The sequence below is a fragment of the Cimex lectularius genome, unplaced genomic scaffold (genome assembly GCF_000648675.2).
Source record: "Cimex lectularius strain Harlan isolate CLEC.00 unplaced genomic scaffold, Clec_2.1 scaffold222, whole genome shotgun sequence".
Classification (NCBI taxonomy): Eukaryota; Metazoa; Arthropoda; class Insecta; order Hemiptera; family Cimicidae; genus Cimex; species Cimex lectularius.
Window position 1 is genome coordinate 90,958 of NW_019392817.1, and position 27,620 is coordinate 118,577.

General features: G+C 34.3%; 1 protein-coding gene across 3 annotated transcripts; it reads right to left on the bottom strand.

The window, feature by feature from the left end:
• Positions 1-1,232: 1,232 nt before the first annotated feature.
• On the bottom strand, positions 1,233-26,516 carry LOC106672389 (bestrophin-4). Of its 3 annotated transcripts, none has more exons than XM_014403776.2 (10): positions 26,209-26,516; positions 8,512-8,622; positions 5,682-5,853; positions 5,460-5,589; positions 5,150-5,391; positions 4,944-5,081; positions 4,451-4,558; positions 2,925-3,143; positions 2,576-2,783; positions 1,233-2,511 (listed from the first exon to the last, which is right to left on the bottom strand). In XM_014403776.2, exons 1-10 carry the CDS (start codon positions 26,277-26,279, stop codon positions 1,880-1,882), a joined length of 2,031 nt encoding a protein of 676 aa, XP_014259262.1. In that variant the 5' UTR covers positions 26,280-26,516; the 3' UTR covers positions 1,233-1,879. The 3 variants fall into 3 exon arrangements, with proteins under 3 accessions (XP_014259262.1, XP_024084141.1, XP_024084142.1); XM_024228373.1 differs by lacking the exon at positions 26,209-26,516 and adding an exon at positions 21,095-21,192 and having other exon boundaries at positions 5,642-5,853; XM_024228374.1 differs by lacking the exon at positions 26,209-26,516 and adding an exon at positions 20,686-20,813 and having other exon boundaries at positions 5,642-5,853.
• Positions 26,517-27,620: the final 1,104 nt, after the last annotated feature.

The window sequence follows — 27,620 nt, forward strand, 5'->3', positions numbered from 1 at the left end:
CATAGAGATTTCTTTCATACCATACGTACAGCTAAAAATTGGGGAGCCACTGGAGTATTAATTTAACCCATGCCTCTCCCATTCACCGTAAAACTAACCTAGATTAGTGTGTCTATGAGGTATTCGCTACTTCACTATGACCTACCCACACATACTCAACACTAATGCCAATAAATGCATTCATTAATGTCACAAAACATTCACAGAAAAATCCGTCTATTCAACTTATGTCCATAAATTTAATATTAAACCTTAATTACAAATTTTACAAAATTAAATATTTATAAAATTCAAATACAATGTATAATGAATTATTTATTTTTGTATAAAGCTCTAAAGTTGGATTTCCAACTGGGGACAACTGCTTCACGAAATTTATCCAACGTTGTGGACTTAGCCGGGACTGCAAAACTATTGGCGCAGGATGTTTCGGGGTGAGCCGACAGGGTATCAGTTTTTTAGTGTGCATCAAAGTGCTTTGCATTTTTTGTTTCTCTCCATATAAACACATAAGTACCTCAAGCTTCAGAATGAACCACGAGGACCACATTCGACTTACCCAATCATATCAGAGCTATCGATTTTTGTGGGATATATATTATATACATATGTCATTATATAATAAGAACTAGATAGAGGATGCTTGGAAGGAAATGTGGTGTTTTCTTCTTTTGTTTTTCTTTTTATTCTTAACATAAAGTTTAACCATGATAGCAAACAGTGATGGCTGCAGGAGGTGTAGGTATGAACGGCATGTTTGTCTCACACAAACTGATGGCTTACTTTGCTTGCCTCAATATTGTGAAATGTTTTCCCACATGGAAATGGCTACCAAGGCACTTCAGACAGTCATTTTCACACAATGGAAGCATGGAAGCGCAGCTTAACAACAGAATTTTTGAAGCTCTCCCTAAATATGTAGATTATTGACAAAGGAATATTGTAGATGTTCATATTTGTTTGATTTTAAATTATTAATAATTGTTTCCAGGTCCTGATGAAGATTATATTTTTCCCAAGAGCTCAAAGAAGGAAGTGCTTTCTTTCTTTCGGTCTATCCCTAATTTTTTATTGCAAAATTATAATATTGAAAGCTGATATTAATTAAATTGTGACAGCTAGTATTACCTATAAAGAAGAAACTGAAAATTAATTTTAAAAAACTCTTAACTAGCTACTTACTACTTATCGCTTATTACTTCAATTGGCATCTAAATAAGAACATTATTAGATTAGTTTCATAAAAGTGTATTTTTATTCCAAATTGTTACAAACGTAATTGATCTCAGGGGAATAAAACATTTACTGTATTTGTCCCAAGTGGGAAAATACGTTTTACACATTTACATTTTCATTGTACTTTTATATTGGTTTATTCTTAACCAAAGACATTTTTGTTTTCAGTAAAACAAATATCACTTAACAGGCTTAAGATTCTATTGAAATAATCAATAATAGTAACTATGTACTTAAATAATATGAAGTTTATCACAATATTAACTGTCAGTTAATAAAAATTAGTTTTAACAAGAAAGTTTTTGTGTTATTACAAAAAAATTTAATATAAATAAATAATGAAATGATTAATGATAAAATAAGATTAATGATAATAATGGTGAAAAAAAATGAATAAAACAACAATGTTATATTAAAAACCTTGTTAATTTAATAACCTAATAGACTCTAGTAATTTTGAATAGTAATGAAAGCAGTGCATACTGTTAAAACCATGAATATTTACAGAAGCATTTCTAGTTTCCATATCACTATGTCTTTTGAACTTTACTCCTGATGTATAATACCTGTCAATAAAATATTAATTTAAACTAAATAACAAAAAGAGGAAAATATAATACTGCCTTGCATTAAGAATATGCGATTATTTTTTAGATGGTATTAGTACTGCCTGGGAATCATTGGTTATATCCAGAAGTGCTATACCATCATCTTCAGGAGACGGTGCCCGAGAGCCGGCAATCGCACTGATGCTCCGCGCTAAAGCGATCCTCTCCATTTCCTTCTGCCTCGCTTCCTTTAACCTTTCAAATTCGTCTTCTTTACATTTTTCTGAATCTTCATCTTCAGTCTCCGAACCTATAGACAAGGAATCGATATGAGGGCAAATCGACCCAGATCCGAGGCCTGATGAATTGTCGAATCCGGGAGCCGATTGGACGGACATGAGATCAGCGGCATGGCTCCTAGCTGGAGAAACTGGAAGCGTAGGCGGAAGAGAAGTGGGATTTCCGATGTGCCGCATGTGAGAATTTGACGTTCTCCTTACAGGCACAGGAACCGGGTTGCTCGCTTTTATTTGATTTTGAAAAATACTTTCCGCCGTTGGACGTACTTCCGGCCCCTTGCCCATCATTGAAGTAATTGTCGCTTGTTCATCGACTTCTTCGATAACTTGGTCCGTTATTCTCGTAGAACCTCCGCCGACAGGAACGCTGATTTTTCCAGCCAAGCTGTTGCTGCTTAAACTCTCAGGCAGTTTACCACCGATTTGCCCTAGGAGATGTAAACCCTATAAGTTTAGTACTAGTTAAAACGATATCATAATCAACCAGTTTACCATCAACTACAGCAGGAGAATCTCGGGAAAATATTTTCTTCAGAACTGACGTCACTGAGCCGACCCTGTGCAACGAGGCAGAATGGGATCCTAGATTATTAACAGAGGTGGCCGAACTGCCCGACATCGTCCTCATTCTTCCACCCATGCTTACTCTCGATGAAGACCGATTAGCCAAAAAGTGGATACCACTTTGATTATCATCTGCCTAAAAATGTATACATAAAATATTGTATAGTAAATAATCATTAATCGATACCATAATTGGTCGTCATTTACAAACCAAATTTATATCTGGTTAGCATAGGTAAATGTCATTGTTTTTAGAAATTGTTCCAGCACAACTCACCATAGCCAATTCATCGATTTTTACTGAAGATGGATTTATATACTCAGCCATTGTATTGGAAATGGCAATGTTAGCCGTACTCGGTTGAGGCACTTTGCCTTTAAATGGCTGTGAGGCAATCGTATGGGGTAATTCCGTTGGAAACACTTCATCCCAGTATTGATCCTTTATAAGTTCAGGATGTTCATGGTGCATTTCATCTACTATAAGATACGAGACCTGAGATGAATAATTCAATGTAAATTTCAAATTCCAATTAAGTATTACAAATGTTAAATAATTTTGAAATTTAAACAACTGTATGTCTGGGCTAATATAATGCACTAACTTTTCAGCTTTATTGTCTTAAAAAGATATTTTGTGTCAGATTTTGGTGAGGTGATGAACCTGCAGCTCAATCTACCTAATTTTCAGTGTCGGTATTTTACTAAATTAGTGAATGTTTTATGACGTAGATTGACAAAATAACACAGACCAAACAGTAAACATTGAAATGCTGAAAAAACTGTCAAAACCAGCAAGAACAGGCAGACAAGGAAGATTGAAGATGAACCCACTAAATGTTTTAATACAAGTGTAAATGACTTCAAGAATTCTAGATTAATTCTTAGATTAGACATTAAATATTACGGTTCAATAGGCACCGGCATGTATTAAAATTCCCTCAGTTATCATGACCAAACAATTGTTCAGTTTATGAGCAAAACATTAAGACCTGGCCTCAGAGAAAATCCATGAAATTTAAAGTACATAATGTAATCCTTAAGTTAATACATTCGATGCGGGTGACTACAGAGGAGTAAAACTGGGCTCCCACCAGTCACGGGTGACCCCACAGTTCAGGCAAGCCCTCTTTCTGAGATGTCAAAGTATTTTTCCCGCATTTTAGTTAGATAAGTCGTGTAATGCTTAGGGCTTGAACGGTTCAGAACAGCCTGGACTATCTTGGTGTGAACATTCCGGGGTCTCTAACTGTAAACACATATCAACTTTCTACACCACTCTGTTTCAGTAAGTTTGACCTTTCTTCTAAATAATATGTTCTAAAATTAAAAATAAGGTTTGTCAGTTTGTCTTTACGTAAAACCAATATTTTATTTATTTTTTAAATTTACCTATTCTGTTTCCAGTTTTGTTGGAAATAAACTTTGACGAAGTAAGTAATTATAGACGCAGTATAGCATTGAATGGGTTAAGAAATGTTATGTCATAAGATTCTGACCACTAGTAGTTACCAGTTTCTTTGTACAATAATTACTTCTGTTTCTCATTCTATTAAAATATAAAAATAAGCTAATAAATGTTATAAATAAAAAAATATATTTCCAACAATACAGAAGAAAACCAGATATAATTATATTTGCCCACACAAACATTAATTTAACTTTCACTAGAGGCAAACTATTGTAGAGATTCTAATTTAAATGGCACACTGGACTGTAATTTGCTTTATAAATCTTGTAAATTATATTAATAATAAAACTGAATTTATAATTAAAGTTCATTTATATCATATTGGTACTTACAGTCACGTTTCTATCAACAATCCAATTGATTTCAAAATCATCGTCATCTTCCCCAAAAGGATTAATCAAACTTTCAGCCACTTTAAGCCAACCCATATAAAAGAAAAACTAGAAAATAAACGAAAAACTATTATTTATTTTTGAACACAAAAAAAAAATCGAAGATGTGGAAAAAACATTCAAAAATATTTTGGAAAGTGAGTTGGGCCTGGACTATTGGAGACAGACTTACTCTGAGACTCCTTTCCAGGGTATCCTTCCTTTTCCAAAAGGATTTTAGCAAAATGAAATAATGAAATTCATAAATTTAAGGATTCTCTCACTTGGGGATGGGGGCCCACCCAGATGGACCCATGACAACATTATGTAATACTAATATAATTTATAAACATTAATCAAATCCTGGAATAAAATCCAAAAACGTCTCTTCATGAATGCATCTTCATAAATGGTAAATGGCACAAACAAAAGGCACAAACATGATTAAAATGACCTGTAGCGTTGTGAAGACAGGAAAATAAAGGTCGATTGGATTAGCTCTATTTCTTAACTTAGTATCGTAAGGCACATCTAACCACTGCCGCCCAATCGCTGATGTTAAAAAAAATGAATAAGTAGCTAAAGTGACGACCTAAAAAATAGAAATATTTCTGATTAGATACAAGATAAAAACCTCATATTGTTCTTGACAAAATTAACCTGTGTATAGACTAGAGGAACACTGATACTGTCATAATTAAGTAGTAGGCCGCACTGCCCTCGAAATTTATTTAATTCATCTATAATCGTTTTAACAGAAAAGTCATCTCTTATCCTGCCCTCTTTTCGAGCCCTTGTGACAATACTGGCAGCCCATACAATGGGTAGCCAGTGCTTGGAATGATGGGGAAATTTCTCGTTTAAATCTATCACAATGTTTTTTTCGTTGTCAGTCATCAGTCCTGAAAGGTAAAATGCAATTTGGAAAAGTCGGGTTATTTTGAATGCAGTTATTGAGGCGAGTGGTTACCTGCTTCAACAAAATGTTCCAACGTTGGAAATCGTTTTTTAACCCGGGGACATATCATAGAGAATACCATAGTAAGGCAAAGGCACACGTATCGCATGATTGTCCTTCTCATAAGCCGACCACGTTCGTCCTAAAAAATTGCCAAAGATAAAAGTTATATACACAAAATTAAACAGACTTACATGCACTCTGTAAAAAATATTCAGCAACATTTCCACTCGCCTGGCCGTGAATATGAGAAGAGACGTACACAGCCACCGGATCGGGCCATGGTATGCTTGAATACTGATCCCACCATCTTTGCATGATAATCGAAATGTAGAATCCAAGCACAAATGACAATGGTATGAAGTCACTGTATGTCTCACAATATTCCGATACAGTTTCAAAAACACTGCAAAAAAGAATAGGTCATTAATAAATTGTTGACTTTTCTCTATATCCACTTATTGTTTTATGATCATTCCAATTAGATTGATTTAATAATTAATTTTTAATTAAATTATTTGTTTATTAATAATATTTCAAAGGTGTTTTATCACTTATGAAGATACATAAATTTATTTTAAATATATGTAATTTATAAGTTACAATTAATTAAGGTTTTTAGTTGAGATAAAAAAGTCAATGGCACGAGCGGGATTCGAACCCACGACCTTCGGCTAGATACACCGCTGCTCTACCACTTGAGCTATCGTGACCCCGATCCACTCAGACACCAATTTCCCATCTCATCCCCACCTTTTGAATTTTCCCTCCTTTTGCCATTTTTCAAATGTCGTGTAATCGGTAACTTCCCATCTCCGAGAATTCAATCCGATTATTAGTGAATTTAGTAATTTATAAGATTAATTTGTCTTATTTAAATTTATATATGTAGCTTTTTTTAAGCAATCCAGATTAGTTTTACGTATATAATGTGTAAAGTATTTTTAAAATGTAGTTTGTTTATTTTTGAACATCCCAGTTCAACTATCCTCTCTTCTTTGATCTGTCAGATGCGACATTTTCAGTAGTTGAGTCTCNAAAAAAAATATGTAAATAAAACTAGAATACTTTGGACTTTTGCTAAACAATATTTTAACTATTATTACTACTCTTAAAGTCACGATGTTTTGTAGTCATTAAATTGGCCAATTATTTTTTAATTCTTACAATTAATTAGTTTTAAACATTTTGGAATGTCAGTTTTATAATTAATTATAATAACATTTTTTATAATTCAAAAATGACCGTTTTCTAGCTAATTTCAAAGGAATTTTATTTTGACTTTTTTTTTTAATATTCAAAGTAAATGCTGTTGTATTCTATAGTTTGTTTCCATATCAAGGCCAAATGTCGAATTCCTTCACATTACCACTATTTGGGTTTTGAATGAATGAATTCTGCAACTCCATTTTGAACCTCATCCAGAGGATTAAAAGTTTTCCCTTGAAGATAATGAGCCATGAAATGGAACAGATGGTAGTAGGAAGATGCTAAGTTGGGATTGTAAGCAAGGGAGGGAGACACTCAATTCCATCTAATTCGGCAATTATTTGTTTCATGTAATGAAAAATGAGTGGTCGGCTGTTATATGTTGAAACAAAACCCATTTTCTATTTACTAATCCTGGATAACACTGGGTCAAAACATCATATATTCTTGTAACTGCTCACAATAAAGTTTTGAATCAATGGTTCGATCTTCTAGTATGAACTCATAATGAATTAATGAATGCCTTAATAATTCCAAAATAATAGAGCATTGTCTTTTTGTCAAATTGCCCATGTTTAGCGACTGGTGGAGCAGGCTTTTTGCAGTGTAGCCAATGTTTTCTGGACTTGGGGTTTCTGCAATATAACCACTATTCGTCGCAAGTAACTATTCTTTGGATGAACCGAAGGTCATTCGGATTTTTCGAAAGATGTTGACAAATTTCTACTTGGCATCGTGCTTGATCAATGCCTCAACTCATGAGGAACCACTCTTAATGAGCCACTTTCCCCAAGTTATGCAGTCCACAATTTATAGTGGATTGGGAAACTCCAATCTCTCTTGCTAAATCCTGACTATTTTTCTTTCTACCTCAACTGAGTCCCACAGAGTATCCTCATCTAATGATGATTTGTCCAGAACCCTCTTTCCTCTTGAGGCTGATGTCATCGGCTTCAAATTTCTGGATCCATCTGCACACCGTTCATTCAGAGAGAGCACCCTCTTTTTCAAATTGCCGCACTAAATGGGTCGTTTCAGCGAAAGAAAACTTGTTTCTAATAAAGGCGTAATATTACTCAAATTTTACTGTCGTGTTATTAACCAGACTGTAAGACAAAACTGAAGGAAAGGCAAGGTCTTTAGTAATTTATAAGATTAATTTGTCTTATTTAAATTAATATATGTAGCTTTTTTTAAGCAATCCAGATTAGTTTTACGTATATAATGTCTAAAGTATTTTTAAAATGTAGTTTGTTTATTTTTGAACATCCCAGTTCACCTATCCTCTCTTCTTTGATCTGTCAGATGCGACATTTTCAGTAGTTGAGTCTCTGCACTATTTTGGCCACATGTCTTCAATACATTAAAATACTAAACCTTGTTTTATCTTGGACTGTTCTGTCAGACGTGTTTCGCCATTTCGCCAGATCCATAGCAAAAGCAGACCAAAATAATCGGTAACGACCTTAACTCTCGAACAGTATAGTGGTTTGAGACAAAATACACGTTACAGTTGGGTTGGTCGATGAGATTTTTGGTAGACATAAGTTCAAAATAATCATTTTTATTGTATTACAATATTTATTGATAATATTTTACATGAATAAAACCTTTTTTATAACTTTTAGACAACACTTTGTTGTCTTGACAGATGAACTTTACAGTTCCATCTGGGGCTGCCAACAAAATAGGTAATGAATAAAGCAATTCACTGTAATTGAGCACAGAGTTCTCATTCATTCTTTTTTTTTAATATGATAAACAAATGTTTCCTATCATTTCATTGACAACAAAAAATGAAAATAATTTTGTTTCGTCAGTAAAAAAAATATATATCTATACATTTTTAACTTACACTTTTTGCTCTTTAGTGAGTGCATATCGATAGGTGAAGTTTAAACTGTAGTAGAGTGTAAGGAAAGCGCATAAGTCGGGCCAGATCAGCTTATATATACTCCCTCTCCATCTGAAAATAACAACTTGTTACATTACAAAGAAAAGTAATTAAAATCAACTAGATTTGAAATTTTTTAACCTTCAGGTTATTTACCGATAAAAAATATTTACATCGTTCATTTTATCATAAAGCAAATAAATTGCAACACTTAAGCATACCCATGAAAAAAGCGTAATAACTAATATAGTATATCACCAATTTTTTCTTACGTTCTATTATTTTACAAATAGAATTAGAATAACAAGAAAAATCAACTGTGGACAGTGTATTTACTTTTTTAGTACAAATAAAAGTACAACATTTCCAAGTGTACTTATCTATTATAATAAATTAAAAGGAAAAAGAGAAGGAAGACTATAGAATATAGTCTATATAGTAAGAAAAGGAAGTAATATAATTGATAATAAAATTTTATAAATTAAAATTATAATAAAATAATAATTTTTTTTTTTGGGGGGGGGGGATTTTCAGTCAAAAAGTGTCACCACTTGTTTCACTTATATTTATTTCACCGACGTTTAGGAGGATATAACTCTTTTCTGAAGGTATACAAGAGTAATTCCTGCAACATACAAATATATTTCGTTTTTTGATTTTATATTACAAACACCTTTAGGAGTAAAAAAAAATATGTAAATAAAACTAGAATACTTTGGACTTTCGCTAAACAATATTTTAACTATTATTACTACTCTTAAAGTCACGATGTTTTGTAGTCATTAAATTGGCCAATTATTTTTTAATTCTTACAATTAATTAGTTTTAAACATTTTGGAATGTCAGTTTTATAATTAATTATAATAACATTTTTTATAATTCAAAAATGACCGTTTTCTAGCTAATTTCAAAGGAATTTTATTTTGACTTTTTTTTTTAATATTCAAAGTAAATGCTGTTGTATTCTATAGTTTGTTTCCATATCAAGGCCAAATGTCGAATTCCTTCACATTACCACTATTTGGGTTTTGAATGAATGAATTCTGCAACTCCATTTTGAACCTCATCCAGAGGATTAAAAGTTTTCCCTTGAAGATAATGAGCCATGAAATGGAACAGATGGTAGTAGGAAGATGCTAAGTTGGGATTGTAAGCAAGGGAGGGAGACACTCAATTCCATCTAATTCGGCAATTATTTGTTTCATGTAATGAAAAATGAGTGGTCGGCTGTTATATGTTGAAACAAAACCCGTTTTCTATTTACTAATCCTGGATAACACTGGGTCAAAACATCATATATTCTTGTAACTGCTCACAATAAAGTTTTGAATCAATGGTTCGATCTTCTAGTATGAACTCATAATGAATTAATGAATGCCTTAATAATTCCAAAATAATAGAGCATTGTCTTTTTGTCAAATTGCCCATGTTTAGCGACTGGTGGAGCAGGCTTTTTGCAGTGTAGCCAATGTTTTCTGGACTTGGGGTTTCTGCAATATAACCACTATTCGTCGCAAGTAACTATTCTTTGGATGAACCGAAGGTCATTCGGATTTTTCGAAAGATGTTGACAAATTTCTACTTGGCATCGTGCTTGATCAATGCCTCAACTCATGAGGAACCACTCTTAATGAGCCACTTTCCCCAAGTTATGCAGTCCACAATTTATAGTGGATTGGGAAACTCCAATCTCTCTTGCTAAATCCTGACTATTTTTCTTTCTACCTCAACTGAGTCCCACAGAGTATCCTCATCTAATGATGATTTGTCCAGAACCCTCTTTCCTCTTGAGGCTGATGTCATCGGCTTCAAATTTCTGGATCCATCTGCACACCGTTCATTCAGAGAGAGCACCCTCTTTTTCAAATTGCCGCACTAAATGGGTCGTTTCAGCGAAAGAAAACTTGTTTCTAATAAAGGCGTAATATTACTCAAATTTTACTGTCGTGTTATTAACCAGACTGTAAGACAAAACTGAAGGAAAGGCAAGGTCATTTTTTTTTTTTTTAATCAAATATAATTGGATTTTAAAAACAAATAAAGCAATTTTCAAGAAAATGAAATCGGTTATTTTTTATGACTCACCCTATTAGGTCTAACTTTTTTACAAGTCAAATTTTGAAAACGAAAGTAATCGAAGAAAACTGAGAGATTTATCAGTAATGTGGAATGACTACAATACATTACAGTAGGGGTTTGAAAAATATTTATAAATCTGAGGAGTGTGGAGTTTTAATGAACAAAACCGTTTATGAATAAGCCAAAGATCGTGTTTTTCCTTACAAATAGTAGTAATTTTAGTGCATAGACAATTGATAACTGCATTCATAGGAAAAATGAAGTATACACATTTAACCCAAGTGAATAGATTTTTTTCTGGTTTAGTGACCCAACCAGACAAGGCCAAAGAGTTGAATACTTCCACATGTCTCAAATTCTTTTCGGTTTCAAATATAAAAAGAAAAGACAAGTTCAGAAAATGTTTCAAGTTGAAAAGCTCAGACAAGTGAGGTTTTATTAGATAAACAATTATTGATGGCGATAAATAAATAGTGAGTTGATTGGGAAAATTGTGTTGAAAACAGGTCGCCGGGAGCGTTTGAACGCTTGCGCCCTGCCCATGGCGTCTCTCAGCCGACTGCTTATTGACATCAGGCCGACCTAAGCAATCAGGAAGTATGGGAATCGTCCCTTTTATCTCTTGAAACAAATTACAGAGCCTGGGATGCAATCCAATTTTGTAGTTATCTAACGACACCCTCTTGGGAAATTGGGCCGCGATATTGTTAAATACAGGGTCGAATCGTCCACGTTTGTACTGTACGGTTTACAAACAGAGATAAAAATCCTCGGGTTTATCTCGGATTGCCGAACTGGCCAGTTGCTCATCCCGAAGACGAAATAAAACCTAAAATTTCCGAGTATAAAAATTGTCCGACAATTGTTGACACCGACGTCCGGTCCTGAAGGACGCATAGGCGCATGTTGATTAATCAAAAGACCAAGCCGCCGATTTGTGCAAAGGTATACGGACTATACAACTGTACATATTACTATGCCATGTATGTTTCCCCACGGAGGGCGGACACACCAGACCCCAAAGAAAGAAAATAATAGGGAAATTTGTGCGGAACATCGACGCTAGATGAACCGGGTACGAGAATGTTATCGGCTTCCTGTTACAGTTTCGTTCCTGGACTTTGGAATTTGGGTTTGAATAATAATACAAAATTACATTCTAGTATATTTATATTACAGGCGCATTTTGGCATTTCGCCAACGTAAAAAGGACATGTACATACACAGGGGAAACGCATAAACCGATCAATCACTGAAGATGGCGAAGGCAGACAGATCAAGATGGTCGGAAACCATCACACCTCAGACCCCAATAAGAATTCCCACAAATCGAATGCTTAGATTAAACGTATCAAATTCTTAAATCCGAGTCGAATGTGACATAAATTATAAACCAAAGATTCGAACCCCGGACCATTACCGTGATGAGTCGCCCGAAGTACCGTTGCGGAAACCATAGTTTTGTTATAAACCTATGGAATGCTGTGATTCTTGAAAACCTTGTGTCCGAAGAAAGCATCCTTTGTTATGAAAGTGAAAGGAAGCCTAAGTGTGTGAACAAACACCAAGTCCGTTAATTAATAATAAATAAATAATTATGTCTAATAAAGTCTAAATAGTAAATATACAATTAAGTGTTAATTCCAATCGCTTTGCTTATTGGAAATTTTTAACTAATAAATGCAATACAGTCTTCTCAGTGACCATTGAAAACATTTGTAATTGGCATGATCATTTTTCGGCTCTCTTCTCCAAGATTGCCTCTCAGCCTCAGGAAGATTGCTCATTATCGGTTCAAACATCTACCACTTGTCTCTTTACAAGGAATTAGAAGCTTCAACAATGTTTGATTTCCAGAAGCCTAAATTCGACGGTCTTTCCGTGCGTGAACTAAGATGGGGTTTTAAGCTGAGATGTGAGGTTTTACTTGTAAATTCAGCTGTGTGGAAAGGGGGTAACTTTGGTATACGCTCCCTGAGCAATTCTCTTTGACTGTGTTTCACTTTTTGGCAGTGCTCAATTTTGGATAAGATTCGGCTCTTGCACCTTGGTTGTTTTACTCTCCCAAGAAGTAAACTATTGCGGTCCTTGAATAGCTCAAATTCTCGGTGCTTCATTCGGTATGCTAAACATGCTTGGATCTACAGATACGAATTGGTTCAAGAATTTAATTTTCAAGTTTTATTCTTTCATTACTATTAAGCTATCAAAATTTGGGTATAGTCCTCATTTTTAGTACTTCTACGCTATTTGTAAATCAGTGAGCTCTGGCAGACCGATCCGACGATCCATGTCCATAATGCTTTTATTCTTTAATTTAACGGAAAAACTTTAATTTTTTTAAAATAACTTTTAATAATAATATTATATATATCTTTTTAATAATTATTATTATTATTATTCGGACTTTCCCCGAATGTGTTGTCTCTCCTCGATGTGCTGACCTTAGTGTCTATACATGAATTATTATTATTCAAATAAACCCATATCGATTACATAGTTCATTATTTATTAGATATCATAATTTCTTTCTTTTTCAATTAAGAACTAACCATGAACGGGATTTTCGCTTCTCAGGGAGCTCGCAATAACATGCGGTGTTTTTGGGAAAAAAAAAATTATGATGGGTTCAAATTCAAGGCCTCTGGATTCAAACCCGACAGACATCAGTCAGTCGCTTGTCAACGCCTTGTAGTCGCAGCTTTGTTTTTTTCTCAAGGCTAAAAGTATGAGTTATAACAGTTATTCATTAGACATTTTGAACCATTTTTGAGAGTCCTTTAGGCGAGTGTGGACTGTGAGTTAGAAGGGAAGGTCAATAATGCCTCCAATATGTTATGAGACTTGAATAACGACGACACTGTTTTCTCTTTTCCCTTCTTTCTAATTGAAAGTCGATATTTTCCCTAATTATTCCCCGACTAATAGGAATCTTTCAAATTGTTTGCCTATTGGAAAGAAAGAATTATGATTCACCGCGAAGCCTTTTCGAGATCTGTACATATTGTACAACGAAGGAAAAATACGCAAACCAATGAAACTTGTAAATGTACGGGGCACACGGAGAACATTCGCTCTTCCATCATTAATCACAGTAATTCGTGAAAATTACAACTTTCAATTAACAAATTAAATATCGAAAACATTCCTTCAATTATTAAATACAATAACATAAAACTCCACTTTTAATATGGGGTGCAAGAGTAATTATAAATTTACGTTAATTTTCAACTCAAAGTTGTTAATTTCTGGTTTACGAAATAATTTGGAAGGCAAAAACGATTTCTTCAATTGAGGATAAAATTCATAAAACTAGCTTCCGCGTGTCGAAAGTAACGATTCGTTGTTTTCCTCTGATTTTCAATTATCCCTTTTATCTTATCTTATATCTCCTCCCTCATGTTCTCTTTTTCACCGACCAGTTTCATTTGTAAACTTTGGTTATTTACTTAATAGTTTGTTATTATTATTTTATTATTATTATTATTATCGAAGGTATTCGTTTATTAGTTTATATTATTTCCAAGATGAAATTTATTATGAAAAATTTACATTCATATCTATGTCTAAATAAAAATTAAATCTATGTCGTTTTAAGAATCATATATTTGTTTTTTACTTATATTGTTATGTTAAAAACTTCAAATTAGCAACAAAAAAAATTCAGTTGCACCAATTTGAAATATTTAAAAGAAAATAATTAAGAACGTTGGAAAGGGACCCATTGAAAAATGAATGGCCTAGGTCTTAAAATCAATTTATGCAAAAGACTATTATTTTAATTATTCAGAAATCGTGATATGCGGTCTGGTGTGATGTAGGTTTNTGAAACTTACATCACACCAGACCGCATCTCACGATTTCTGAATAATTATCGATTAACGGTCACTAATCACCACACACTATTATTTTAGTGCTATTTAAGAAAGCATAACTCGTGAAAAGCAGCAAGAATCGTTTGTGTAGTGTTGACACGTTTCATACCGGCGTATTATGGACTTCGTTCGTGTTATCACTAATAATCGGTTTATCAATAATAATTCAATAATAATAAATAATTCGAAACGTTACTCACCAAAAAACATATGCTATTTCGACGCGCCAAATGCCAAATCGTAAGAACCTTAATTATAACAGAAACTTTTGAATAAGGAAGCACGGCTCTATTTTCGCCGAGTTGGCGGTCAACGGTAGAATGGAAATTTGGCATCGTACGTCTAATTAAAAAGCTATCATGAAATCTTTATGTTAAAATAGTTCGCGTTTGATTTATTTTAAAATGATTTGATTCAATGTTTGCAGGAACACCAACACCCTCGTGAAAATCGATGCAAGGTCTGCTGGCAACATCCAGGTTTTTAATTATGAGATTTTACAGATTTTTAGTTTTTTTAACTGATAATTTATTTTACAAATATATGTCAATAGTAGTTCAAAATTTTTATTTCAATTCTTGCCTATGTTTATGTTTATCCACAATCTTAACGGCATCGACTTGCAAAAACAACAAATTCGATATCATAGAGTAAAAGAATAAGCAAGGGTTGATGATACCGCCATAATTTCTTTCTAGATATTTTTCATTGGATACAAAATTTTAAAAACAACGTGAATATATTTTCATTGTTGGGATAATAAAAATTTTAGTTTTTAAATTTTCTTTCTGAACTGGGGTTTTGTTGTGCCTTTCATACACTTGTTGTTAAGAAGGCCGAAGTCAAAGTTCGACCGTGGAAAGGTCGTTAACACCGTTATGCCATATCGATGTTTTACAACAAATCCAAAACCTTCCAAACGTTCATCAATCGATAAGTCAAATTTTACCTTGATAAACTAATTAGTGATATAGAAATATATTTTACTGATATTGGACAAAAGCAAGGAGCATTACGTTCAGGATTTTTTATGACGGATGTCTCCCAACTGCAAATTTCATTCCAATGCCCATTTTAAAGTCTGTTTAATCATTTATACATGTTGCATCGGTGGCGTTGACATGGCGCAGTGACTCGTCACTGTAAGGTAAAGGTCCCCGGTTCGAATCCAGCGGTCCTAATTTGAACCAGACATTCTTACAAATGATTTTTTTTTCAAACACACGGGCACCCCGGGGGTTCATATTTATAACCTCGTAGTTAAAAAGTATTATTTTTTTTAAATGAAGAAAGAAGAAAATATCATTGAAGGTTTGTCACACCCAAAACATATCGACTGAAACTGTAACATAAAATTGAGAAATACGAATGCAATACGACAACAAGATAAATTCAAAATAAGTAATTATTCCTTGATGCCTAATCCTATAAAAGAACCACCAAATGACGTAATTTGAATAACAACTATATTATCTTAAATTGAGAATAGTGTCAGTGGGTTGTTTTATTATATTTATTTTTTAACTTAATATTTACTACAATCCATACATTAAAAAAATAAAATAGTCATTGTAATAGTTCAAAAACTAACAATATACCACGCTCAAATTTTATAGAATAAAACATTATTTTTATTGTATATGTCTTTCTAGTGGGCCATAATACGGAGTTATATCTATCTTGATGGCTAAGAATAAAATAACTGCACAGTTAAAAATAACTACCGTACATAGTGTACATTGTATATATTTGTACTGTTTTATATATTTTTCAAGGATTAAGTACCGCATTAGAGAGAGAGATTTTATTTGTAGCAACCATGAATTAGGTATTACAATTATCGTGAAATTCATAAGCATATCAAATTATAACTTACAACATTATATCACAGGGTAAATAAAATAAATAAATGCTTACAATAAACAAATATATAAATCAATATAGGAAAACACAATATTATTTAAAACATACTAAAAATGCATCTGCATTATAAAAGGCATGTGTGACTAGATGATAAATTACTTTCCTTGGCTTCTTTTTATAGTGTTTTAATTTGTCAGGTACAGCATTATAATATTTCACCATCCAATATTTTGTACTACTCTGTGCGACTTTTAGTCTGGTAAAAGTGGGGACAAGTTTTTTTGAGATCTAGTTTCATGAACATTTAAGGTAGTTGCACTTCTGAATTTAAGAAGGTTATGAATAACGCATGTGATACACTTTAGAATATAAATACAGTGAAAAGTCAAAATTTTAAATCAATGAAAGCTTGCCTGCAGCCGTCTCTATATTTTAGTTTTGTAATAAGCCTGATTGCCTTTCTTCGGGTAACTAAAACTTTTGTTGCTGATGGAGCATGTCCCCACACCAATATGGAGTAAGAGATATGGGCATAAAAGCAGCCGTAATATGCTTTTATTAGTGTTTCACTTGATATCTGTGTAGCTAGGCATTTCATAAAAAAATATTTGAATTTAAGTTTTTTTCCCAGATCAGTACTGTGGACTGTTCAGTTAAGTGTGGGGCTTACTTTAATGCTTAATAAGCTGACTAAATCAGGTTTTGTTGGGAGTTCCGAGAGGTCCCAAAGCCTAGACCACACTTGGACTCAAAATTGCGCATCATTGTTGCAGGGCTAAATCTCCTTTGAACCTGGCGTGTTGAGATTCAGCCCCGCAATGTCACCCTTGTATCTGAAGTGTATTGCGGGTTCACGTGATTCAAGATTTTGAGTCCCAAACGCCATCAGAAACCAATTCTTAGAAATGGGACTGACTATATGATCCCGGAAACATTCTTTGCAACATCCTATGAAGTCTCAACTATAAAGGAGAGGAAGAATGTAGGGGAATATCAGATACAATGATATGGCATACAGATGGCTCCAAAAAAAAGGAAGGATATTTTTTTGTACAATACCAAGAGATGAGCATCAAACTCATTAGGAAGTACAAGTCTGCCTTTCAAGTAGAAAAACATGCCATCAATGCGTGGCCCTAAAAAATCTTAAAAGAGGTTACGCTGGCAAAAAAATTCTCATAAGATCGTATAGCTAAGCAGCTGCTAAAGCATTAGTGTGAAAAAAAATCACATCAAAACTAGACAGTGAATGCATCCAAAATCTCCAAAACCGGGAAACACAACAACCTGATATCTTGGGTGCCGGGACACGAAGGAATTTTGGGTAACGAAAAAGTAGACACATTGGCCAGAAGAGGATCTGCAAGACCATTCATAGGCCCCGAACCTACACTTGAGATAACAGAAACAAATACGGAATCCTCCATCGGAATGGATCCAAATAAAATACAAGGAGAAGAGGAAAAACTCTTGCGGCGCTAGACACAGTAAACTTATGATAAAACAACCCTCACCAAGACTGCCAAAATCACTGATGCAATTGGAGAGGGCTAGACTCAGAGAAGTGATAGGACTATTAACCGGTCACTGGCATCTGAGAAAACATCTACACAACATGAGCTTATACAACAATGATCCCATCTGCAGATTATGTCTGTCATTATGTCTGTCAGGAAAAAGCCACCCATATCTTCGAATGGGAAGCAACGGCCCAATGGAGATTCATACAGAAAAAGCCTAGGGAATGAAATTTTTGCAGAGAGTCCATGATCTGTTACTTCTGAGAAGAAGGATTGAGTCTATTGCAATGAACTAGGGAACTAGGAATTTCAAGTACAAGGTGTTCTCCTTTCTTCTTTATTAGTTCTAATTACATCCACTATACTGCGAAAACTCTTCAGAAGAATATAATATTTTTATCCTCAATATGTAATGCCACCCTACGTACCACTCACTTTTTCTCTTATCTTAGTATTCCGAGTTCCGTTTTTCCATACCTAAAGCTCACAAACCTTCCAACATTTAACATGTCCTTCCATAGACAAATCAGCATTCTTCCTGTGAAGTCCAAACAAATTGAAAGACAAATTTTAAAACGTTTAATACCCATCCTATGTGCCTTCTGGCTTACTCTATTTTCTAATTCCGTAATTCAGTGCAATCGAATCGCTCCTAATTGATAAGAAATAGGTAGCGTAGTAATGACCTAATTGACAGTCATTGCTACCTATGTTCAAATAGAACCATTTTTTCTTACCAATTCGGCTTTCACCGAGACACCAATTTTGCATCATTCCACAACGATCCAACAAGGTTAAAGTCGTTGATACTATTTCCTCCGCTCTACAACAAAGAGTATTGCTGATGAGTTGGTGCACGTGACCTAGGCTTTTGATAGGAATCATCTATTAGTTTCAAATTTTCCTGCTCACCCCTTATTTCCTTATCCTAGAATCCTATTTAATGACCGCAGCTTTAAAGAGGTGTGGGAACAAATATTTAGATATCGGACCAATAAAAGCCGGCGTCCGACAAGGGAGCATTCTTAATCTTATCCTGAAGGCCATTCAGACTGCTGACTTTCCGAATCTTACCCAAACAACTTCCAACATCCAAGAACATTTTGATTTCATCAAAGACTGGTGCAACCAAAATGTGAAAAAGATTGAATGAAAAAAAAATGTACCTATCCAGTGTACATTTACATTGAAAAACCCATTTTGCCGTCAACAAGGAACTATCGACTCAAGTCAGATACTTACTTGAATCCGCACACAAGGCTTAAGAAACAACTAAATAGAAAACTTGGACAACTACGAAGACCAAAATCTGTTTTGACCGTCGAAACTCAATTAACTCTATACAGTACATCACTGCGACCCCTCTGGGCGGAGTTGAACTGTGGGATCCGCCAAGCCATCCAATGTCAACGCATCCAATTCTTCCAATGAACAGTCCTCAGACATGTCAAAGCCGAATTTGTATCTTCTAAACGACTGATTTGTCGTTTAAAAAAAAAATTTTAATGTTTCTGTTCTATTTCTAAGCTCTCTGAAAAATACACCAAACCATTTTGAAAGCTATTAAAATGACGTGCAATACGGATTTATAAAGCGAATCAGGCATACTGCTGTGATACCAAATATAAAAAACTATTATTTTCCACTTTTATTCATTTGCTTGAATATTGAATAATGTGGGTATAAAATGTAAAATTACGTCCCAGGTAGTTGAGAGTGAAGAGGAACGAAATCGCGAAATTATAAAATCTAGGATACAAATATTCCGATTTGAAGATGTTTTTCATACTTCAACAAAGGAGACAGTCAGAATAGAAGGATAATTGCCCTGCCAGCTGTACTATGTAAATGTTTCAGTACATTTATCTATGCTCATTTTTTACGGCGCGTTGTCATTCCCATTGGTTACATTATGACGTTATAAACTATTTGTAATTTGGAACTTTTGTCAATTACTTTTAACTATTGAACGAATGGTTTTCCTTTTTTTATGGTGATATTTTCTTTGATAACACGAACTTCGATTTATGACAATTGCCATCCATTGAAAAATAACACAAATACGTTTCTTTAATTTTCCTAATAAATCCATATAAATTCGTCCGGCTTTTATCGTTATTTTTTATTGCATCTGCGTGTTAATGCCATTTTTAATTCGGCTCATCGATAAAGTGGAAATTGACGTTATCGTTTCACGTTACGCTGTCCAATTGGGAATGAGGTATGGCTTCATAATATGAGCCCTGTAGGTCTTCGTTTACATTAACTATTATCGGTTGATTACATAGAGTGATTTACACATACGAACGAATGTCTCTTAACTATAAACTTGTTTTGAAGTACTGGACTTCGTCATTTGTAAAACATTGACAGTTGATAACCTCCTGCGTTCTTTTGGGAAATTTTCTTTTTTTAAATTTCAGGGTTTCCTTTGCATTTGGATTTATTCATTCTTCTACGAATATAGATTGGAAGTTAATCTTTATTTTATTTTATGTAGTTTCAAGTACAAATTAGGCTTTAACGAAATGATGATAAATGTATATTACTTTTTGAATAAGTTATAACTTTATATATTTTCTAAATGTTAAGTAGAAAGATTTTATTTTAATACTTTTGTGAAATGTTGCATAATAAAAAATACAGTAATTTTGCATTCATTAGTTGTTGTTTTTTTTGTTTTTTTTTCTGAAACGTGATTTTACTATTTATTTTTTTATTTATTTAATAATTCGATAGTTTTTTATTTGTATCTCTTTTCTGTTTAACTATCCGAGTGTTTTGACGGCTTAACATACCAGAGTTTGTTGAAAACGGACAATTATCCTCGTCTGCGGTGCCATCTCTGCTACCTGCTAGTGTAATACTCGGGTTGTCCTCCTTTGTACCCTTACTAAAAAGATCCCTTCTAAATACCGACACTAAGAACGGATCAATGCTAAAATCGCAGATAAATCGTTTACAAATAGGTATAAATAATGAGAAGTAATGATCCCTCGACTATGATACCCGACGGGTAGTTGGACGTTAAGATATGCTGTACCGAATTTCATCGCGCAATTCCTTTCAAAAGGCATGATGAGGCATTACAATCGAAAAACTTTATGGAGAGGTTTATCATTTCGTATTAATGATTGTAAAAATACTTAACGTTTGTACAAAACACAAAAGATTCCCATGTGGATTTTGCTTGATTTTTTGACATACCAATTCACATCCACGTCACGATTCTTTCAGAGGTCGATATTTTCGTTTACGATCAGCTGAACGGCCCGAAACTCGCGTACGCAGTAAAATCCATGTCATCATATGTTGACTCGACGCCAGAATTTTATCAGTTAGTTGCGTAAGCCCTAAAGAAAGGAGAATTGTTACAATTCTATTTATCGTGACTCGGCTTTTGAAAATAAAACGATTTCAATGTTTCCTCGATATTGACATCGGCTTTTATCTAATTTACTCGTATTAGTCATAAAACGTTGCGAACAATACGATTGATGGTTTATAGGATAGACAGACTGTAGGGTAGACGTCAAAACAAAAATATGGATATACATAAAGATATTGAAAGGCTTTTATAAAGAAAATATCCACCCTACCTAAAAATACACTGACTTTTTACTTTTGTTGTTTACCTTTAGACGGGAATCGATTTAATGCATTGTATCTTTACACCTTGGGGGATTTGTGAATCTGAATTTTCATGTTAATCGACCTGCCGGAAGTTGGCGATGCTCACACAAAAAGTCAAAATGAGACATTTACTTCATTGCGGACTGTCCGATTCTGATAGAATTCAGAGTTATGCATCTCGGTAAAATTAAATTGAGCACGGACCAATATATCGATGTGCTAAATGGAAGAAAATGGAAAGCGCATTACTGCTATGCATCCAAGTAGCTAAATTCGACCCTGTCTCATTGTGACGCATCTGCTGGTGCCCAACCTGGATCTAAATTAGGACCTGTTCTTTTTCTTATATTTTTCAATACAAGCGAAGACCTAACGATAGCAGATTGCCTTGTACACTGATGACATTACCATCTACACTAAAGAGTGGATGCAATAGCGAGTAGACTTACAAGGGCCATGTAGAAACGATTATTAGTTTCTGTACCAAAATAAATCCCACTAAAACTGAGGCTATCCTTTACAAAGAGTAGGCCTGTGTTGTATCGGCATGTCATCTTCTGGGAGGGATACTTTGGTCTGCTACTGTTACGTACCTTGTAGTAATAGATGACAGTAGGCTAACTTTCGCTGCCCTTGTAAGTAATAAAGGCGAAGCTTCAATTCGTGTCTTTTCCCTTACTGTGCAGAAACTCTAAACTGCCCCCAGTAAAAAAATCCTCTCCTCTATAAAGTAGTGGTAAGACCAATGCTCTGTATGGATGTCCCTCACGGATTTCGACCACACGATCGAACATCGCCTCGCTTCACATTACGTAAAATAAGTTGTTACGGCTGGTGACTTTATCAACCCGCTACACCCGCTTCTAGACTTGCACATTAACGCAGGCACGGTGCACACCCACAAAACGCCTTACAGAGAACTTCCTTGAACGGTGTGAGCTAAGGATTATAAGTTAGTTCGACAAATTGGGGACTATGACTTGGACTTGGTGAACACGCATAGTGGAGTGAAAAACTCTTTAATTGCTTGCCTACTTGGCGGTTTTTTTTAAAAAGATTTTTACCTTTAAATTAACTTTTGTTTTGTCTTGTTGAAACACCTGTTACAAATTAAATTCTGAAGCAGGAGGTCATACAGGGTATATAAACTGGCACTCCATGTAATATGCATGCAATCTATTGTAAGTATTATATATATTCTATTCTGAGCAGTCAAATTCCGCAAATTTTTGATTGATGAATTTAATAATTAAATTGGACATTTTAATTTACTTTAATGTGCTGAAGCCCGTACTTAATTTTATTGGGTTGTATTTATTGGAATTTGTTTGTTTCCTGTGATTTTTGTTGTGTTTTTCACTGATCAACTCATGCAGATGGGGTAATCCACTCATTTGTAGTTAAAGTTGTTGTTTAAAGTTGAAACATGTTCATGGTCTTCATAGACATTATTTCATACCGGGGTAAAATGCTGAATCTTTCCGAATTTTAGCGTCCTCTCGTTAATATTCAGGTCATTGTTTTAATCTTCAATTTCGTCTTTCTGTCGTGTAGTTAGAAGAGTGACGTCGGTTTCGTACACACAGTAAATGTTATTTGGCCAAATTATATTTCACAAAGCTAAATTGGTAAAATCCCGCTTCGAACGATTATAGAGGAAATTTTAGTTAAAACTAAAACCGTCATATGCCGTTTGAGGGAAATGAAGCAAACACTTTACACTTGATGACATTTTGTTTCCTCGATTTTCCGGCCCAATTTTAACAAGCGAATCGTTTAACAATTTTACATCACATCAGATAAATACATCTTCTAAACATTGAGAATAAATCTAAAGTTAGAGAATTTTTGCGAGAACTCAAACATCTTTCGATTTTAAAGAAATGAGAAGGCAGAAGAACAAATATTATCCGCATGTAATTTGAAAAAATGATATTGCAACTATCAGTTTACTTTTACCAACACAGAAATATTTAATCGCTTTAATTGAAATTGATGGTAGGTGTTGGTCTGACAAGGGAGTATCAGGTTGGTTGGGTCACGGATTTGGACTTTTTTTTTAGATTTTTTTTTTTTTGTGTGTGATTCTACACTTACGATTGTCGTTCACATAACCGTCACTTCTTGTGAATACGCCCTGATTTCGCCAAAAAATTCTGAATGTTGAAATTTTCCGTTTTTTTTTAATATTTTTATTTCTCCGTTCTACCTGCCAAATCAATTATGTGAATACATCATTTTACAATATAAATATATATAATTTTTTTACATTGCAATAAAAGCTATCAAAGTTCAAAAATAACCCAAAAATGTATAAAAACCAAATATTTTTCAAGTAAACTAGATCATAATTTTTTTTAACTAATACGAAATTTCGTTTTTGCACCTCTAGAAACCTCTAAATATAATTTTTGTTTGAATTTAAATTTTTCGATTTTTTGACCCATAAAATACTTCCGATTTTTAAGAAGTCGTTATCGGAATATCTGATTAAAACGGCTTAAAAAAATTTAACGTCAAACAGACCATTTGAAAGAAGAGGAACATAGCTTTTTAACAACGTACGTGCCATAGAAATGTATAAAAGTATATCTATCATTTTAGAACATTTTTTATGTTAACCAACAATGAAATATCTAAATAAAGATTTACGCTCATTTCTTTTACGATGGCACTTCAACTACGAGGTCTATCTACCAGAGCCAGTCAATCAAAATTTCAACTGACTACTTACAAATGGTATTTCAAAAAGACCATTTGTAAGTATGACGTGTTCCAATGCAAGGCCGCTGGATTCGAACCCCGGACCTTTACCTTACCGTGATGTGCGCCGAGTCAATTAAAGTTACTTTATACTTATAATTTTTACTAATATTTTATTTTATACAATATAAATAAATAAATCCAATCAATCAGTATTATATTTGGTCCCTCCTGTTTCATAATTAATGAATTTGAATTCCGTGAGAATCTGTTGGATAGTTTTGCCAATCAACGTCCATTATAATAAATTTACAACAAAACCCTTAGATATCGACTTTCGCTGAAGTCAGTGTAAATTAATTTTTTGATTTGTAATTTCTACGATCTTTCTGCCGGACTGGCATTCCTGGTGCAAGTTCACATCATTTTTAACAAATGCTGTGGACCGATTTTACTGGTTGATAATTCATGTTAAAGAAATTGTCAAGTGAATTTTATAACTGTATCCATCATTAAAATAGGACTATTATTTCCATTTTAAAAACGAGGTTAATTTATGACAAATAATTTTGCTATTTTGTGTTTTCTTATAGACCTTTTATATATTTTTTTGGTGCGTACGTCGTTAAAAAGCTACGTTTCTCTTCTGCCAAATGGTCCTTTGTCGCTAAAATCCTTTTAACCGTTTCGGTCAGAGATATTGATCACTTCTTCTCAAAAATCAGCAAAATTTTAGGGGTCAAAAATCGCTAATTAAACATTGTAGTCAACAAGTAGTCAGTTGAAATTTTGATTGACTGGCTCTGGTAGACATTTTTAATAAACATTGAATCAAATTGGTTACTGATAAACTCTGATAACTATACTACATTTTTATTGCATTCTATATAAAAAATGCTGTAAAAAGATATGTTCAAATACTTGATTGGAACAAGTAGAACGTCGAAATAAAATTATTAAAAAACTAAAATTCGACTTTCAAAAAACAAAAATTTTTGCGAAACCAAGACCTATCCGCAAGAAGTGGCGGATAGGCGTCAGATCTTTTGGACTGTAGAATTACCAAAAAAGTTTGGTCCAATCCGTGACCCACCAACTTGGTCGTCCCCTGGTGAGTGTCTGTGCACACATGTTAAACCGGCACTTGGTTACTTAATTGGTCCGCCACAGTTCTACACTCGCGTTTTTGTGTGTGTGTGTGTGTGTGTTTTTTTGTGTTTGTGTATGTTTTACTCAAACGTGTTTCGACTTTGCACGATGTTTTGGTGAAGACCCAATACACCACCCACCCAGTACAGGTTCACTTTTTATTGGTTGCTTTTCGTTCTTTTATTTCCACAAAAGTATGCATCGCTGATTTCTTGACAACGAAAAATTTCATTTATTCATTTGAAATAAATTGCATTTTGAAAAGCGCTTCTTCTGGGCAAAACACAAAGAGTAGAAAAAAGGATGGTAGAAACGACAAACTCGACATTGTTTGACAGACAAAAGTTCGAAGGAACTTTTTTTCCAAAAATCAAAATTTCAAATTAAAGTAGATGGGCCAATTTTAATAATAAATAAATATATATTAGGATTTTATTGGCCGATGAGTCGTTTGCCAGGCTCTGCCGTCGTACAGGCGATTGGCGGCCGAGTACAAACAAGCGAAACGAAACGGACCCTGAGTGAAACCTCCGGTTTTTTAATTAGTAGTTTAATGTCAGAATAGTTGGAAAGCGGTTTCACACGAATGACAATTCGTCAAAGCGCCAAGGTCGCCGAGAAGTTTCATTTTTCCGCTAAAAAGAAAATCCTACCTCGAAACATTTTAAATTTAATCAATGAATTTAAATAAAAGTAAACCAATTGATACATTCTGACAATTTGATATATTACAATTCTTTAAGTTATTATAATAAAATTTTACCGCTTTAAAAATAACATGCCGCATAACGTATAAATAACTGCTAATTTTCGAGATTGCGAGATATTTAAATTACCTTAATAATAGAGTGAGGAAACAGCCAAAGCCTCGGCACGTAGCGACTTCCGCTGTATAAGTCACAGTCATTATTACACAAAAATACTAGACATTGCATGGGGCGAGTCATTTTTCAGCGGACGGTCCCATCGGCGTTGAGCAGGTCCGTTGGGAATGTCATGGCCTCGTGGCTCGTACGTCTGAAGGCTCTCTGGTTACTTTTTGCCGGACCGAGAAGTGAGGAGAGTGAAGAGCACACCTGACGTTTCTGTTGAGGAAGGTTCAGCTGTTGTGTGAGCGTTGACGGTTGATGTTATTCTTCCGTGGAGGGGATCACGGCTTCCAGAGGTCGAGAAGGGATAGAGGGTGCGAAGGGTGGAACTAAGATCTCGATTAGTTGACGATCCTGCGATCTGTCGACCTGCCCGAGTCAACTGTTGTTTTGCCCTTTTCGCGTTACGCACCATGAGCTGCTGAATCTTGTGGTCATGAACCTGTAATTTGGTATTATTACCGAGTTTGCAAATGCTCGATGGTTTAGCCTAGGTGGCTCCAGACATGCAGGATTCGCCGAATGCCGAGTATTTATGCCGGTCGATTCATACATCTAAGACACACGAAAAATTGTTACATATAATACCTATATAAGAATTCACTTTTACGGGAATTGAGCGGAACTTGCACGTACACATGAGCGCTAGCAACGGTCAGTATTGTCATCAAGAACATTTGAACTGGTCTGGCGCGTGTATGTATCAGTCCATATCCGTGTATAACATTAGCACGCTTAGTATGAATTATTTTGTCTGAACTGGTGCGTGGCGTTAATGCCTATTTTTCATTTTGAAGTTTTCATATTGTAGTGATGAACAAAAAAAAATTAATCGAATTGGTTCGAGGATATAAAACGTGTCTTCCTCGTGTACTGTAGAATTACCCTTCTTCTTTTTCTTTTTAAATTTATTGGATACACAACAAATTTTCTTAACTATTTTGCTCTAATTCCGCACAATCCAATTTCTTTACAGAAATGATGAAGGTAAGGGGATTATGTAGAATGTAACGTAATTAATCAAATTTCTTTCCTTCTTTTTCTTCAAACAATTTTGCTACCATACCTAATTCTTGAACCGAAAAGTTTTGAAAAGTGTTTAGTTTAAACAAGTATAGGAAGGTGCGTTTGCATTCCACTCTCCGGTTTGTCTGTCGGCGTTTGTATTGAGATTTCATAGTTTGAAGTTTACGGTGGAAAACAGTCTGCTTTACAGCTACACAACTCTGCTATGGACTTTTTCTGGAGTATAATTTTTAAATATTTCGCAGGCCGCTGAATCACTTCAACCACAACGGCAATGAAATCAAATACATTCACATGTTAATTTTTTCAGAGGTTCGTAGTTGTCCGGTCACATTGGTCCGTCCATTGTTCGT

Excerpts from the sequence above, each read along its gene's own strand:
- LOC106672389 (XM_014403776.2), bottom strand. The coding sequence starts at position 26,279 with ATGACTGTGACTTATACAGCGGAAGTCGCTACGTGCCGAGGCTTTGGC. Across the intron at positions 5,392-5,459 it reads GGAACATTTTGTTGAAGCAG|GACTGATGACTGACAACGAA; the intron begins GTAACCACTCGC and ends TTTACCTTTCAG. Across the intron at positions 3,144-4,450 it reads TTGTTGATAGAAACGTGACT|GTCTCGTATCTTATAGTAGA; the intron begins GTAAGTACCAAT and ends TATTCATCTCAG.